At 39.0% G+C, this 12,754-nt stretch overlaps 2 protein-coding genes across 3 annotated transcripts; both read left to right on the top strand.

The window, feature by feature from the left end:
* Positions 1 to 5,845: 5,845 nt before the first annotated feature.
* Positions 5,846 to 7,752, top strand: si:dkey-30e9.6. Its single transcript, XM_034211511.1, has 4 exons — positions 5,846 to 6,365; positions 6,583 to 6,667; positions 6,798 to 6,940; positions 7,268 to 7,752. Exons 1-4 carry the CDS (start codon positions 5,928 to 5,930, stop codon positions 7,352 to 7,354), a joined length of 753 nt encoding a protein of 250 aa, XP_034067402.1. The 5' UTR covers positions 5,846 to 5,927; the 3' UTR covers positions 7,355 to 7,752.
* Positions 7,753 to 8,561: 809 nt separating this feature from the next.
* arl4aa (ADP-ribosylation factor-like 4aa) lies at positions 8,562 to 11,879 on the top strand. 2 transcript variants are annotated; one of them, XM_034211510.1, is made up of 2 exons: positions 8,562 to 8,691; positions 10,463 to 11,879. In XM_034211510.1, the coding sequence occupies exon 2, from the start codon at positions 10,567 to 10,569 to the stop codon at positions 11,167 to 11,169; it is 603 nt and encodes a 200-aa protein (XP_034067401.1). In that variant the 5' UTR covers positions 8,562 to 8,691; positions 10,463 to 10,566; the 3' UTR covers positions 11,170 to 11,879. The 2 variants fall into 2 exon arrangements, with proteins under 2 accessions (XP_034067401.1, XP_034067399.1); XM_034211508.1 differs by lacking the exon at positions 8,562 to 8,691 and adding an exon at positions 8,728 to 9,384.
* The last annotated feature ends 875 nt before the right edge of the window (positions 11,880 to 12,754 follow it).

Here is a 12,754-nt window from a genome sequence, read left to right as displayed (position 1 = left end):
TTGATAGGCTACTTCAGTTGTTTTCCCAAGGATATATTGTATTCTGACTGCATTGCATTTATAACACTTGTAATAATGAGTGCTTTTTACCTATATATATATCCTTATCTTGTATGATGCAGTACTATAATACTAAGCCACTCAATACAACAATTGGTGCAATTCAAAATGTGAATTACTGTTGAATTCTGGATTCCCTGTAAAAAGTAAAACACTTTGACATAAAGTAAAAGCTTAAATATGATTATAAAGGACAGGATGTTCATTGAAAAAGGTGAAAGGTCAAAAAGCATGCACAGAATAACACATTAACGGCACAGCTCAAAGGTTCAATTATACTTTTATTATAATCAAAAGGGACAAACCAGGCTAAAGCATTAACTCTTCAAACATAATGGACAACTTCCACACTCTCATCACTGGGCGCTCTGTTATTCAAAGCTTGTATACAATCAATTATCTGCATCAACTTACAGTAAGCCTGTAAAATGATCTGCATGTTGCAATGTTTACTCAATGTTTAAAGAAGGGGAAAAGCAGACTGATGAATCATGGAGTTATATTTTACAAGTCAACAATCCAAACCACTTAAACAGATGGGCCACATGCTACATTTTTCAGGGAAACAGCTTCAGCCAACAAGTGGGATTTTGGATAAGCCAGATATCACAGTCGGGTTCTTTCCAAACAGCTCGTTTCCCTTCTCACGGTTTTACTCATCCAGGCTACTCACATATAGAGTTTCACTGGCAGTACCAGAGGAGCTGGAGCGGAGCGTCCTGTTGAAAACTATTGAATAAGAGCAGCAGAATAAGCCAGGAATAAGGTGTACAATGGGTTATTTGGGTCAGTTACAGTGGCGGTTCTAGACCAATTTGACTGCGGGACCACTGGGGGGCCAGTTATTTTCTGAGGGGGGCACAATAAATGCAGGACGAAAAAGAGAACTAGACAGTATGAAGTAATTGCGCATAAGAAAACAATGCAATACAGTTATTGGTATTTGTTTCAGTACACTTATTTATTTCAGATAGATCTTATAGTTATTACTGTTAGCTTCAGCTTAAGTTATAGTGCAATGTTTGCACTCACACCATATTTATATAAAAATAAAGGCAATGAACAGTTACATCTCTACTTTACATAAGGGTGTCTGCACAATCTCACATTACAGCAACAAAATCCTGCGGTTTTTAGCAAACCGAGTACCAGAAAATATACATTTAAAAAAAAAAAAAAAAAACGTTTCATTGTTAGGGGGGCCACAGGGGGGTCAGAGGTCAGTGTTAAGCACTGGCCCCCCCCCCCTAGAACCCCCTAGTTATGCTAATATAAAAGCTAAAACGATTGATGAGATGCAGTCTTCAAATCACTGTGAGAATACAGTCAAATATAAGCAGCTATCCAGATGTTGTCTCAAATATGTTCACAGAGCAATTTAGGGCTACTACTAAACATTTGATTTACTTATATCTTTATTAAGTGGTTACTCATGTCGCTTTTTAAATTGAGAGACTAATGAAAATATGCCCACCAACATTTCCCAGAGCCAAAGATGGGGAAAGAATATATTTTGTATTCATAGGCCGGTACCAGCACCATAATTTTGCCTGTAAAGAGAGTGAAATTATTAAACATTTATCAAGATATTAAAATATTTAGCTTGTTCAAACCGAGAAACTAACTCTAAAGTAGAGAGAACAATTCTGCTGAAGTGAAACCTTTCTTTAAAACCTAGACTGGTGATTGTTGCCAATAATAAGCAGGAGGAATATTTAAGTGCACTGTTGAGTTTCAATAAAGTCAGTAAGACAATAGTCTGTGATTAACGATGATGACTAACCCTTCGGACAGTCCTTCCTGCAGGTCTGCAGAGGACCAGTGGTAAGCTGACAGCTGTGCAGGTCGTAGACAGTCTTCTCTCAACGTGGAGGTGCCTGAATGTCTTGGTGAGACGCTCGTCTGTCGGACTCCCACACGAGGAGAGGTATAACCCCTCCCTCGTAAATCTCCTGGACCATCAACCTGCTCAGAGCCTGGAATAGCCATCAGGTAGAAACCCAATTTCTTCCCGTCTGCTCATGCATCCTCTTACACAACCGGCAATTCAATCTCCCATATGGAAAACATCTATGTCAAGTGACCATATAAACAGTACATGGCATGCATGAGTTTGTAGCTTTCAAGTTACATCCAGGGAGCAAAGAAAAGTGGTAACTAAATGGGGATAATTGGCTTGTTTGATTCTATAATCTACACATGAGCTCATTTTGTGCAATTTTCTCTCATTATAATCAGTTATGCGTCGTGGGAGTAATGGCAGCACTGCAGTGTCCCCTGGGAAATGTGATATCAGCTAAATGATGCAGGAAATGCAAACTCTATGCAATTACCCTAACCTCCACTGACAAGACAACTGTTTGTACAACTTTAAAGGGCATAAGGAGCAGAAAAGCACAAGAACATTATTTAAGTACAGATCAATCAGCCCTAAAACCCCGGTCCAAAACGAATACATGCCAGATATGTATCTCAACATGTACACTCCTAGGGGCAAATAATGAAAGAAACTAGTAACAAGTAACAGTACCTCAGAATTGTGCAGTATTTAAAAAAAAACGTATGTACTTAATTATACTTTCCACCTGTGAAGAGCAAATCACACGTAAGAACTGCTCAGTGTGGGTTTGTTTTGTTCCCGCGAGAAGGAGCTGCTTTATTTTAGATACGTTAGAGGACAAGTGTGACCTGAGAGCAGCTGGGTCATGACACAAGCTATTCCTGCTTTTACCACCGACATGCAGCCTCCAGACTCCCTCCACATACCCCGACCCATGATGCAGTAACACATCCCCTAATCCTACCAGAGTCAGACACAACTGTCAATACAAACAAACTGTTATTGGATTGTTGCAATACTCTGATTAGTCCACCAAAATATATCATCTTGTCAAAGCCTATTCTTCCCAATTTAAACTTGTGAGGGAAGTGAGGGCAGCAAAGAAAGCTATCGTGTGAAACCAAAACTGTTTTCATGATTGAAAAAATATGTTTTCAGATCCTTTAAATTCTGTCAAAAGTACTATTTTCACCAAATTGAACTACATCTAAATTCTAACCAAAACTAGACATACTGTATAATGACTTCTGTTATTGTTATTTTGCATTTTTTCCAAGGTTTTGTTATGGTTTTGAAAAAAACATACCTGATCTGAAAATAAATCAGTAAAAGCTTAAGCGGATGAAGATGGAAAAATAGAAGAAAAGGAAGATTCTTCATCATTAAATGACACGTGAACATTTAAAACGCAAGTGATTTATCAACATTTATGATATTTCCTGGTTTATCACATTTCCTTGATTTACAGTATACCTTCTTCTCTGCCTGACCTGAAATGAAAGCAAATATGAAAGGGAAAAGGAGCCTCTGATCTGAGGAAATGGGCAGTGATGGTAGAAAGAGAAAATCCTCTCTTGCCTCAGTGACAGTGCTCAATAACAGTAAACACAGATGGAGGTCCTCCTGACACGACATCATAGAGAAGCAGGAAGATGGTTTCCTCAGCACAGTAATCTGTTTCAGCTTGTTTCTAATTTATTCAGCAGTTACATAACCATCTTTTAAAAAGCTTCTGTGTGTCACAGCATGATTTATCTTGTTCCTTTTTCTCCAACAACAATGCAATTAGGCTCCATCAAGTTGTCAGAGTGACATGATGGAGACGTCTTTGAAGCCACTCAGCCTGTCACGTCTGACAAAAGGCTCCTGTAATTGTTACAGCCGAGGCCTGACTGCAGTGGCTGTAAATGTCACTGGATACAATGGTAGATTTTCAGACACGGAGCTGAGGGGTCGAGAGGAGCCCCTGAAGGTGGCAGCTCCTGGTTTAACAGGGCTGGAGGGGTCAGCTCCTTCACAGGCGCTGTTTGCTCTCAGCTCAGGTTTCCTGTTGCCCCCGTGTGTCAGCTGTCAGAGTCGATACACAAAGGGACTGCTGCAACAACTGTCTGGGAAAACTGCTTCGTACAGAACCGTGTTTACATGAGGGGAGCTGCTCTGCTCACTGTCTGTCTGGCTCTGGTGAAACACAGACCTCTGATGTAACCGTTTTTCTTCCATAATCATAACACTTTTGGACCAATACAGGAGCTAAGACCAAGGTTACAATGACTCCTCAAGGGAAATATGTTGCCTTAAAAAAAATGTTTTTTAAAAAGCTAAAAATATTTTTACTACATACAGTATAACGTTATTTTTGTGTAATAATTCCAAACGTATCCACAACCATAGACTACTATTGCTGATGCTGATTTATCTTTCTGTTTTACTTGCCTCGTCCATTTTTCTGTGACCTTCATTTAAAGAAGTATTTATTTATTTTTGTCCAATTGGAGGCAGGTAAACAACTCGAAAGGATGCTGATGAGAGCACTGAGAGGAAATCAAAACACAATGTTACAGACTGAGAAACACCAAAACAATTTGCTGAAAAAATGATCTGATTAGATTTGATAAGTTATTGCTGATTTTGGGAGGCAATACTTCCCCATCAAAGGTATTCATGAATTTTGTTAATATACAAATATTGATGAATACAGCTTTAAACTTGATGAACATCTTAAAAAGCTGTTGATAAAGATCACAGTGATGTATACATAACGGGATAATAATCATAATTTATAGCATCCAGAGAAATGTAAAGAAGAGGCATGTCTAACATATTTTAAATCCATCATAGAAGGTAAGGTTGCTTCAACAAAGGACCATGTGAAAGAATGAAGGTAAAAAAGTGAGATATATAGTGCGTGCTGCACGGTAATGTTTTACCGTATATTTATATTTGGCTATTTATGAGGCAATACAAGCTAAGCTTCTTTCCAGACTTTGTCCCTGTCCTTTGTTGAAGTTCAGTCAGTAGAAATGTAGTGATTATAGACGTCAGCGTTACGCTCCCTGAGTCTGGAAGAAGCATCATCTCCACACGCCAAGTCCTGGCCCGCCGCTGCACTTTGCAAACTGTAAGCACTTATGATGTTGGTAAAGTTAACAAGGGCAGTTTATCTCAAACAATTATCTCATTAATTCTATCCTAGTTTACAGTGCCTTACATTCTCTGCCTCAGTCGGAATTTTACAACTACAGTTTAGAAAAGGACAATACTAACAGGAGTGAAGACTGCTTCTATGAAAATAATTCAAGGTATCTCTTTATACTTTCAATGCATGAGCTTTAGTCTGACTGCAACCACGTGAAGGATATGCTGCCATCTAATGGAAGGATCCCAACATGGCAAAGGAATACACACTTTTTTCTGTGGGCACCTACATAATTAATGTACTTCAGTACAGTTTGAGCTATTTCTATAGATTTTATATTTGTTTGTCTTGACTTTTATTTACTCGTTTGTCTGTTTGTTTTAATTGATTTAATTGTGTGTATATTCACATTGCCCCTTTACTACTCTCTTTTCTCAATATCTTTCCGTGTCTTGCTTTGTTTTTAGTTTTTAAAACGATATAAGTATCTTTTTATATTGTCCTGCATTCGTTTACATAATTTTCTTAATGTGTAAAAGTGAAACTAAATTTAAAGATGTATTTTATCAAGCCTGAAAGAACGATTATAAATACAGAAGATGCCATGATTTCTTCTATTCAGAGGGCCTTTGTTTGGACAGTTGCTAAGTTTTTGTTTTATTGTCCCACTGAGCTCAGCCCACTTTTTGTTAAGAAGACTAAAGACACTCGTTACCAAGCAGCACTTTTTATATGTTGTGCCTGTAATCAACCCTTGTACCACTGTCTGCTCCTTTCACTGTGTTCCTGACATCCTAACAATACAAGCTCAAACTGGATTTAAACTAAGACAAATCAGGGGATATCTGTAGTGAATTCAAGGTAAGCAAATACCTTTGTTAATCAACAATCATGGCTCCATACAGTTTATTGCATCCGATGTCCAAAGTGTGCTTGGAAGAAAAAACGGAATTCTCTGCTACTCAGCATCTCTCTTATTCAAGGAGCAAATGGTTTCAACTCCCCGACCCCGAGACTGAGAGCCACAGCGACGTGTGGATCAAACCGCCAGATTTCTCTCTTAAACTGTACAGGTCTCTGTCAGTTCCTCAGAAGGAAGAAAGAAAGACACATTCAAATCCAGCAGTACCACCTTCAAGTAAAGCACAGAGGAAAACTGGAACATTTCTACCAAGGGTTTTACATGAGGGTTTCCGAAGAGAAGAGTCTCCAAAGTTCCTCACATCATACAGGCCTCCCGATTCTCTTGAGTCCGAGCTGATGTTTGTCAAGACTGGGAAGTACCTTTGTGGGCCTTACAAGAACCCAAAACCACATAACTTCAGACCGGTAAGTGTCTGCAAACAATAATACGTTTTATAACTTCTTCTGTAAGTTTCTCGTGTACATTCAAATGTTCATATTTGTGAGGAACACATAGGATGAATCGAAAAAAGCAGACAGGGTCATACTCTTACATTTGAGAATATAGCATTTGTAGTGTTTGATTTGTCCACAAGATGGCGCTAAACACAAAAGTAAGTAAATAAAACAACTTTGATTTCAGCTCAATGAGGACCTTCCAGACATAGTTACTACATACGAAAGAGATCCTGGTAACCTGCATTTCAAGTTGAAGCACTTGGACATTAGTGAGTGGATTAACTTCATGTTTTGTCATTTTTTGAGTGTATTTCCGATCAATCTAAGTCTAAGAATATGGTATTCTGAATGTTTCCATGTGTGCTGTACTGAATGAATGAATATATTACATTTTTCCAGTTCAAAACACTACCACCAGGTCAGACCTAACTTCAAGTGATACCGAGAAAGGGATGGACACATATAGAGCTGCCGAGCCAAGATGGGATGCGAGGCTCATACTCCCTCCGCTGCTCTGGCCCCCAAAATCAGCTTCCTATACTGTCAGTGGTGTTTTGGCATCATACAAAAATACTATGTCAAATTGTGTCAGTTAGTTGGTTTTCTTGTAATGGATTACTCTTATAGTGTGGTATAGAAAATAAAATAAAAGCTCTACTTACATTTAACCTACTAATTACTCCCACCAAAAAAACATGTGGTATCTGGTGCTTAATGTAGAAAGCGGAAACACACCCTGTTAATTTAGATCTCCTGACTGAAGCTGCCTGTTATATTTGAATATAATTGTAATATGTATTATTAACTGCAATTTAGACAGTTTGGGGCTTCGTCTGTTTTAATACTGACGTTGAATATTTGTTTCACAGAGACACAGATGCAGAAGAGGAGCGTACAGTGCATTCTTGGATCGTGTGGAAGAGAAACTCTCAAGATCATGGAAAAATAGATCCTAACTTTGTCTTTTTTACTTATTTAAAAATCAAATGTATATGTACATATCCCTGATAATGATCAAATAGGGACATATTTGGAGATTCTAGTAGCTTTAAGGTTCTGGCGGTCAACATGCAGGGACTTTGGGGGTCATAAAGGTCATAAAACCACATTAAGACGCCCACTCAGACAGCTGCTCACCCGGTTCCCCAAGAATTATAAACACGCGAAGCCTGCACATGTTCGAAGCATATCTGAAATAGCTGAACATATGCGTTCAAGGAGTAATCCGTGACTCTGGGCATAACTCGCAGACTAAATATAAAATGAAAAGAATATCAGTCACTGCATTAAACCTCATGACCCACACGCTGCCATGTGTTTGTGTTATTTGAATCCCCTGTTATCCAGTCAAATGCTGAACAATGTAATGTAATCTTCCATCTCATGCATGGCAAATAAAGATACTTACCAGAGCTGTTGTGTTCAAATCATAGGTTCAAACGTGTCTTGGCAGTTGTGAACAATCTTTAAAAAGGGAAAACACAGATAGTAACGTTAAGAAAAATCCTTGAAAAACAATAAACTTAATCCGAGTCTGTTAAATCCTCTTATAAAGTAAGCTTCAGGAAATTAGCACTTAACTACTTGAGAAAAAGCAAACAAAACAATGTAATAAACCCTAAACAAAATCTGAAAGGTTTCAGCTCTTACTTGTTATTTTCTATTATATGTAAGATTTTAAGAGTGGTCAGTATGACTTAAAATTGGCAATTGTTAACATGTTTAATTAGCTTAGAAACAAAAAGAAGAGGGATTTGATAGCTTATCCACAAGCATACCGTAATGAATGCATTAATTAATCAATAATTAAAATAATAAATATTACTCATTATACTTGGACCATACATTCTGAATAATAAATCGTGTGTTGTACTCTAATATATTCTAGTGCTAATACTTTTTAACTTAAGAAATGTATGAATTTAACTTGTTTGTATGTCTACACTGTGGTATTCTGACTATTACAAGAGTACTTCTTCCACAACAGGACCATGTTCTTGTTAAAGTACTTATTTCTGCGTGAAAATAAACAATTTGCGACAAAGGCTACACAAGAGCTTAAAAACAGAGACAGGTTATGTAAGCCTCTGGTGTTGTTATCCATTCCTTCATGCATGATGGGTCGTAGTAGCGTGGTGCTTTTCCTGCTTTTCTGACCAATCATTTTAAACAAAAACACGCATGGGGCGGCGCTGTTTCTGCAGACACACACACGCACACACACACTGCATTCTCTATACACAAAAACGGACAGAAAAGGGAAAACACGCTGACTCGACACGCTGAACCTACGGTACGTTTTAATTTTAACGGCTATTCTGGTGTGGCTATTAAGATAGCTAATCTACTAGCATATCGTGGTGTTTCTATGCTAGTTGAATGTCCGTGTGTGGTTGAATGTGGGCTAGAAATACCGTGAATGTTGTGAAGGATCAAGCTTGTAAAATGGCTGGTATTTAGAAGTGTTTTAGGGCTCTTGGACGACATCTTTTGTCAGATCAACTGTATTGGACATTTGCTGATACAATGCATTACTGATCAACGTAAAAAGTGCCTTTTTATAGCATTTGCAATCACAACTTTTAAATGAAATGTACCTTTGTTGCCTCTCCCAGTCGTTTTTAACAAAGAACATCGATTTAAAAAATATTGGGTTCCCTTACCACATTTATCTTGGATCAATAACGACACATTATTCATGTCAAAAGTAAAGTAGTGTGACGGACAGACAGAGCAACAGGTGATCCTAGTTCCCGGGCTAGACATGTGATTGACAGCCGTTTTAGCCAATCACCTGTCGGAGAATCTAGTAAACGCACCAATAGAAAGCACCCGCAGTGTTCGTGTGGGCGTCTATCCAGACTGACAGCAGTGTCATCAGCGTTGGATTCACACTGGGACACAGAGGACAGACAGGGAGGGTTGTGTCCGCTTCAGAGGAAGGATTTGCTGTCGTTGTGGCCGACATACAAGGCGTAAATACACTGTGAGTTGAATTTTGGTGTGTTTACACGATAAAGGACTGCGTTTCTGTTCAGAAAGTATTAGGTGTATTGTGTTTTCTCTACAGATGGCTCAGATTGAGAGGTAGCACATTTTGGAATGTACATTGAAATGCCTTTGCTCACTTGTCGTGTGAATCCTCTGTAGATGTACTCTTACCTCATATGGGTAAAATACAGATTGACTGGAAAATAAGCCCTATTTTAAAATATAATGAGGGATGTAGTTGTATACTAAAAGGACAGTAACACACTGCAACACTAGCAAACAGGGCTCCTGTAGGAATGTTACATTGAATATAAAGAAGTTATTTTCGATGTATGGTGGCTGTTAACTCCTCATTGTGTGAAATTAAGTAAATGTTGTTTTCTGCCATGGTACATTGGCTAATTATTTGGCTCTAATACAGCTGTGTAGCATACAGTATGACTCTGTTTTCAGACTATTGCTTATTGCTCAAAAGTCTTTCCTTGTCGTTGAGGATGTTAGGTGACACACAACTGTGGATTGTGGACTTGGACTGAGTGACATGTAAAATGAATATGCCCATTTGTTTTGGTCCTCATATGTCTCCTTTCTCAAAGCAAAAACAAGAGAACTGCGGGTGAAATCTGATTGAATGTCACCAGATTTCAAATGTTATCATGTTCATAAAAAAACACTAAGATATTACTGTCATGATGATTTAATGCTCATTTTGCTTTGCAAGTAATAAAGACCCTATCAAGTTATTCACAGGGATTTGAGCTATTGATTATTTAAAAAAATCTCCCTCTACACTATCTAGTATTAACATCATTTGATGGCGGCTTATGTTTGCAAAGTTTAGATAGATGTTGTTTTGTAACTTTCATTACTAAGTGTGTTGACTTTATGACTCTTCTCTTACGTGTGGTCATGTTTACCCAATGACAAAGCAAAAGACACAAGTGAATGTAGGGAAATGTGATCTTCCATGATCCTGTAATTGCAACTGTTGGCCACAGTCAAAGTAACATAGTCTTGCTTTAATTGCTACTGCTTCTGTTTCACCCACAATAACACTTGCAGTTTGCTTTCAGGTAATTGCTGGAGCCTTTTTGGAATATCAGCAGCTCTGAGGATTTGTGCTGGACTGGAATAGGATCAAATCTCCCAAACCACCAATCCTCCCTCATGAGGAAAGATGGGGAATGGATTGTCTGAACAACCTAGCTTCGTCTCAAACGTCTCATTCTTCCAGTCGTTTCACATCGCCATCCTTGGCCTGGACTCTGCAGGCAAGACCACCGTTCTGTACAGACTGCAGTTCAATGAGTTTGTGAACACGGTGCCCACCAAAGGTTTTAATGCGGAGAAGGTGAGAGTGTCTCTGGGCGGCCACAGGTCTGTAATGTTCCACTTCTGGGATGTAGGTGGCCAGGAGAAGCTACGCCCCCTGTGGAAGTCGTACACGCGATGCACGGACGGCATCATATTCGTGGTGGACTCTGTAGATGCGGAGCGCATGGAGGAGGCCAAAACGGAGCTCCATAAAATCGCCAAGACCTCTGAAAACCAGGGGGTGCCCCTGCTGGTGGTAGCCAACAAACAGGACTTGAGACACTCTTTGGGACTTGCTGAAATTGAGAAATTACTGGCTCTGAAAGAACTGGGCCCTGCAACTCCCTGGCACCTGCAGCCAACCTGCGCCATCATAGGCGATGGACTAAGGGAGGGCTTGGATAGACTCTATGACATGATCCTTAAAAGGAGAAAGGTGCAGCGGCAGCAGAGGAAAAAGAGATAGACTTGTTCTGAAAGACGAACATGTGAAAGACTCGACTGCTTTTATATGTGAAGGATATGGTCCTGGGTGGATAGAGGCATCCGCTGCAGGTCCAGATTCAAAGTGCTGAGTTTTATCAGTGAAGAAAAGATTTATGACTGCCGGTCTTGGTCTTGTGATGATGCTGTTGGTCAGGAAGTGACACTTAAAGGAATACAGTATGAAGATGAGAAAGTTTCAGACATGTGTGGATATGATATACAAGGTTTAAATGGATTTAAACGCACTAAGGGTTCGGGGTCTGGAAGGGTGATAGAAGTAAAGGATGCTGTATGTTTCAGAAATGGCTGTTCCAAATAATATCACCAAAAATATTTGGGAAAGGCTTTGACAAGTTGAAGGTTTTTTTTGTAAATATTGAAAAGTGTTTAATATGTAATTATTATATCTTATTATTCTTACACTGGACTTTCTTTGTGAAAGAAAAGTGTTATCGTGCATTATTGCATTATTATCGACTTGCTTGCTGTCTTATATCCTTTATTATAAGCACTTTAGATTTCTACTTCATATGAAGTTTACAGTTTTTAAATACAGCATATTGTGTTTGATTGAACGGCAATGTTTGGGGAAAATACAGATGCTACTGTAGTTGGTCCAATTTGACCACATTAGACAAGTTGTGCATTATATTTAGCTTAATAAAGCATTTAGAGCAATGTGGCAGTATGGAGGGTGTTATTATGTCAACTTTGTTGTTTATGAGTTTAAAAAGGAGGTACTCAAAGATGTCAATGTGCCCTTTAAAAAAACGGCACTAAACCAGCAGTGTCCCCAGTGGAGCTGCTGTATAGCTAACAATAAACGTTGTGCAGTCACCTGTGTATGTAATGCAAAGGGTTACAGAGAAGAAAACACATGCTCAGTCAACCTATCCTTAAAATGTCCTCAGTTTCATTTTAAAGCAACATGCTCGCTCATGTTCACACAGATACACACCCACAACCTGAAGGTCCATGTAAATGATTTATGGCTGGTGTGAAGAGCTACAGTGTCAGTAATGGAAACGTTGACATTCCTTTACCGTAGATTTATTTCTCACTAAAAATAACAATTTGCATGTTGTGTAATGAGAAACATGTACGCATACAGATGTTACACTGCTGCTGTCAGACAAATACTTAAAAACGACCCAAAGCTCTTCACAGTAAAAAAGCGAGTCCTTCCACCATCGGCTGCTGCAGTGTAAAGGGTTAAGCGATGTATTCATTCATCACATACAGAATCAGGACTTGGAAATGTTTTCAGGGCGGTCTGGAGACCAGACCCAGTGCAACTGGCTGGGGCAGGACACTGTGAAGCCAGGGGCATTACAGAGTATTTTTGGACTAAGCTGGGTGGATACGTAGCTCAGTATTTTAATACCATTTGCTCTCCCATTCCTTTGAAACAATTAATGACTGTGAAGCCCGACAGGCCCCTGCAGCAGCTGGCTTTCAAACATAACTGTGATTCAGATTTGCACTGCTCACAGGCTGAATGGACAAACATCCTCACCATATAAATATCTGTTCCAGTTAAAAGTGATAATTATGGCCTTGATTTG

Source organism: Gymnodraco acuticeps, unplaced genomic scaffold (assembly GCF_902827175.1).
Source record: "Gymnodraco acuticeps unplaced genomic scaffold, fGymAcu1.1, whole genome shotgun sequence".
In the NCBI taxonomy this organism is placed as follows: domain Eukaryota; kingdom Metazoa; phylum Chordata; class Actinopteri; order Perciformes; family Bathydraconidae; genus Gymnodraco; species Gymnodraco acuticeps.
The sequence above is the reverse complement of the archived record's forward strand: the minus strand, read 5'-3'. Positions and strand labels throughout refer to the sequence as shown.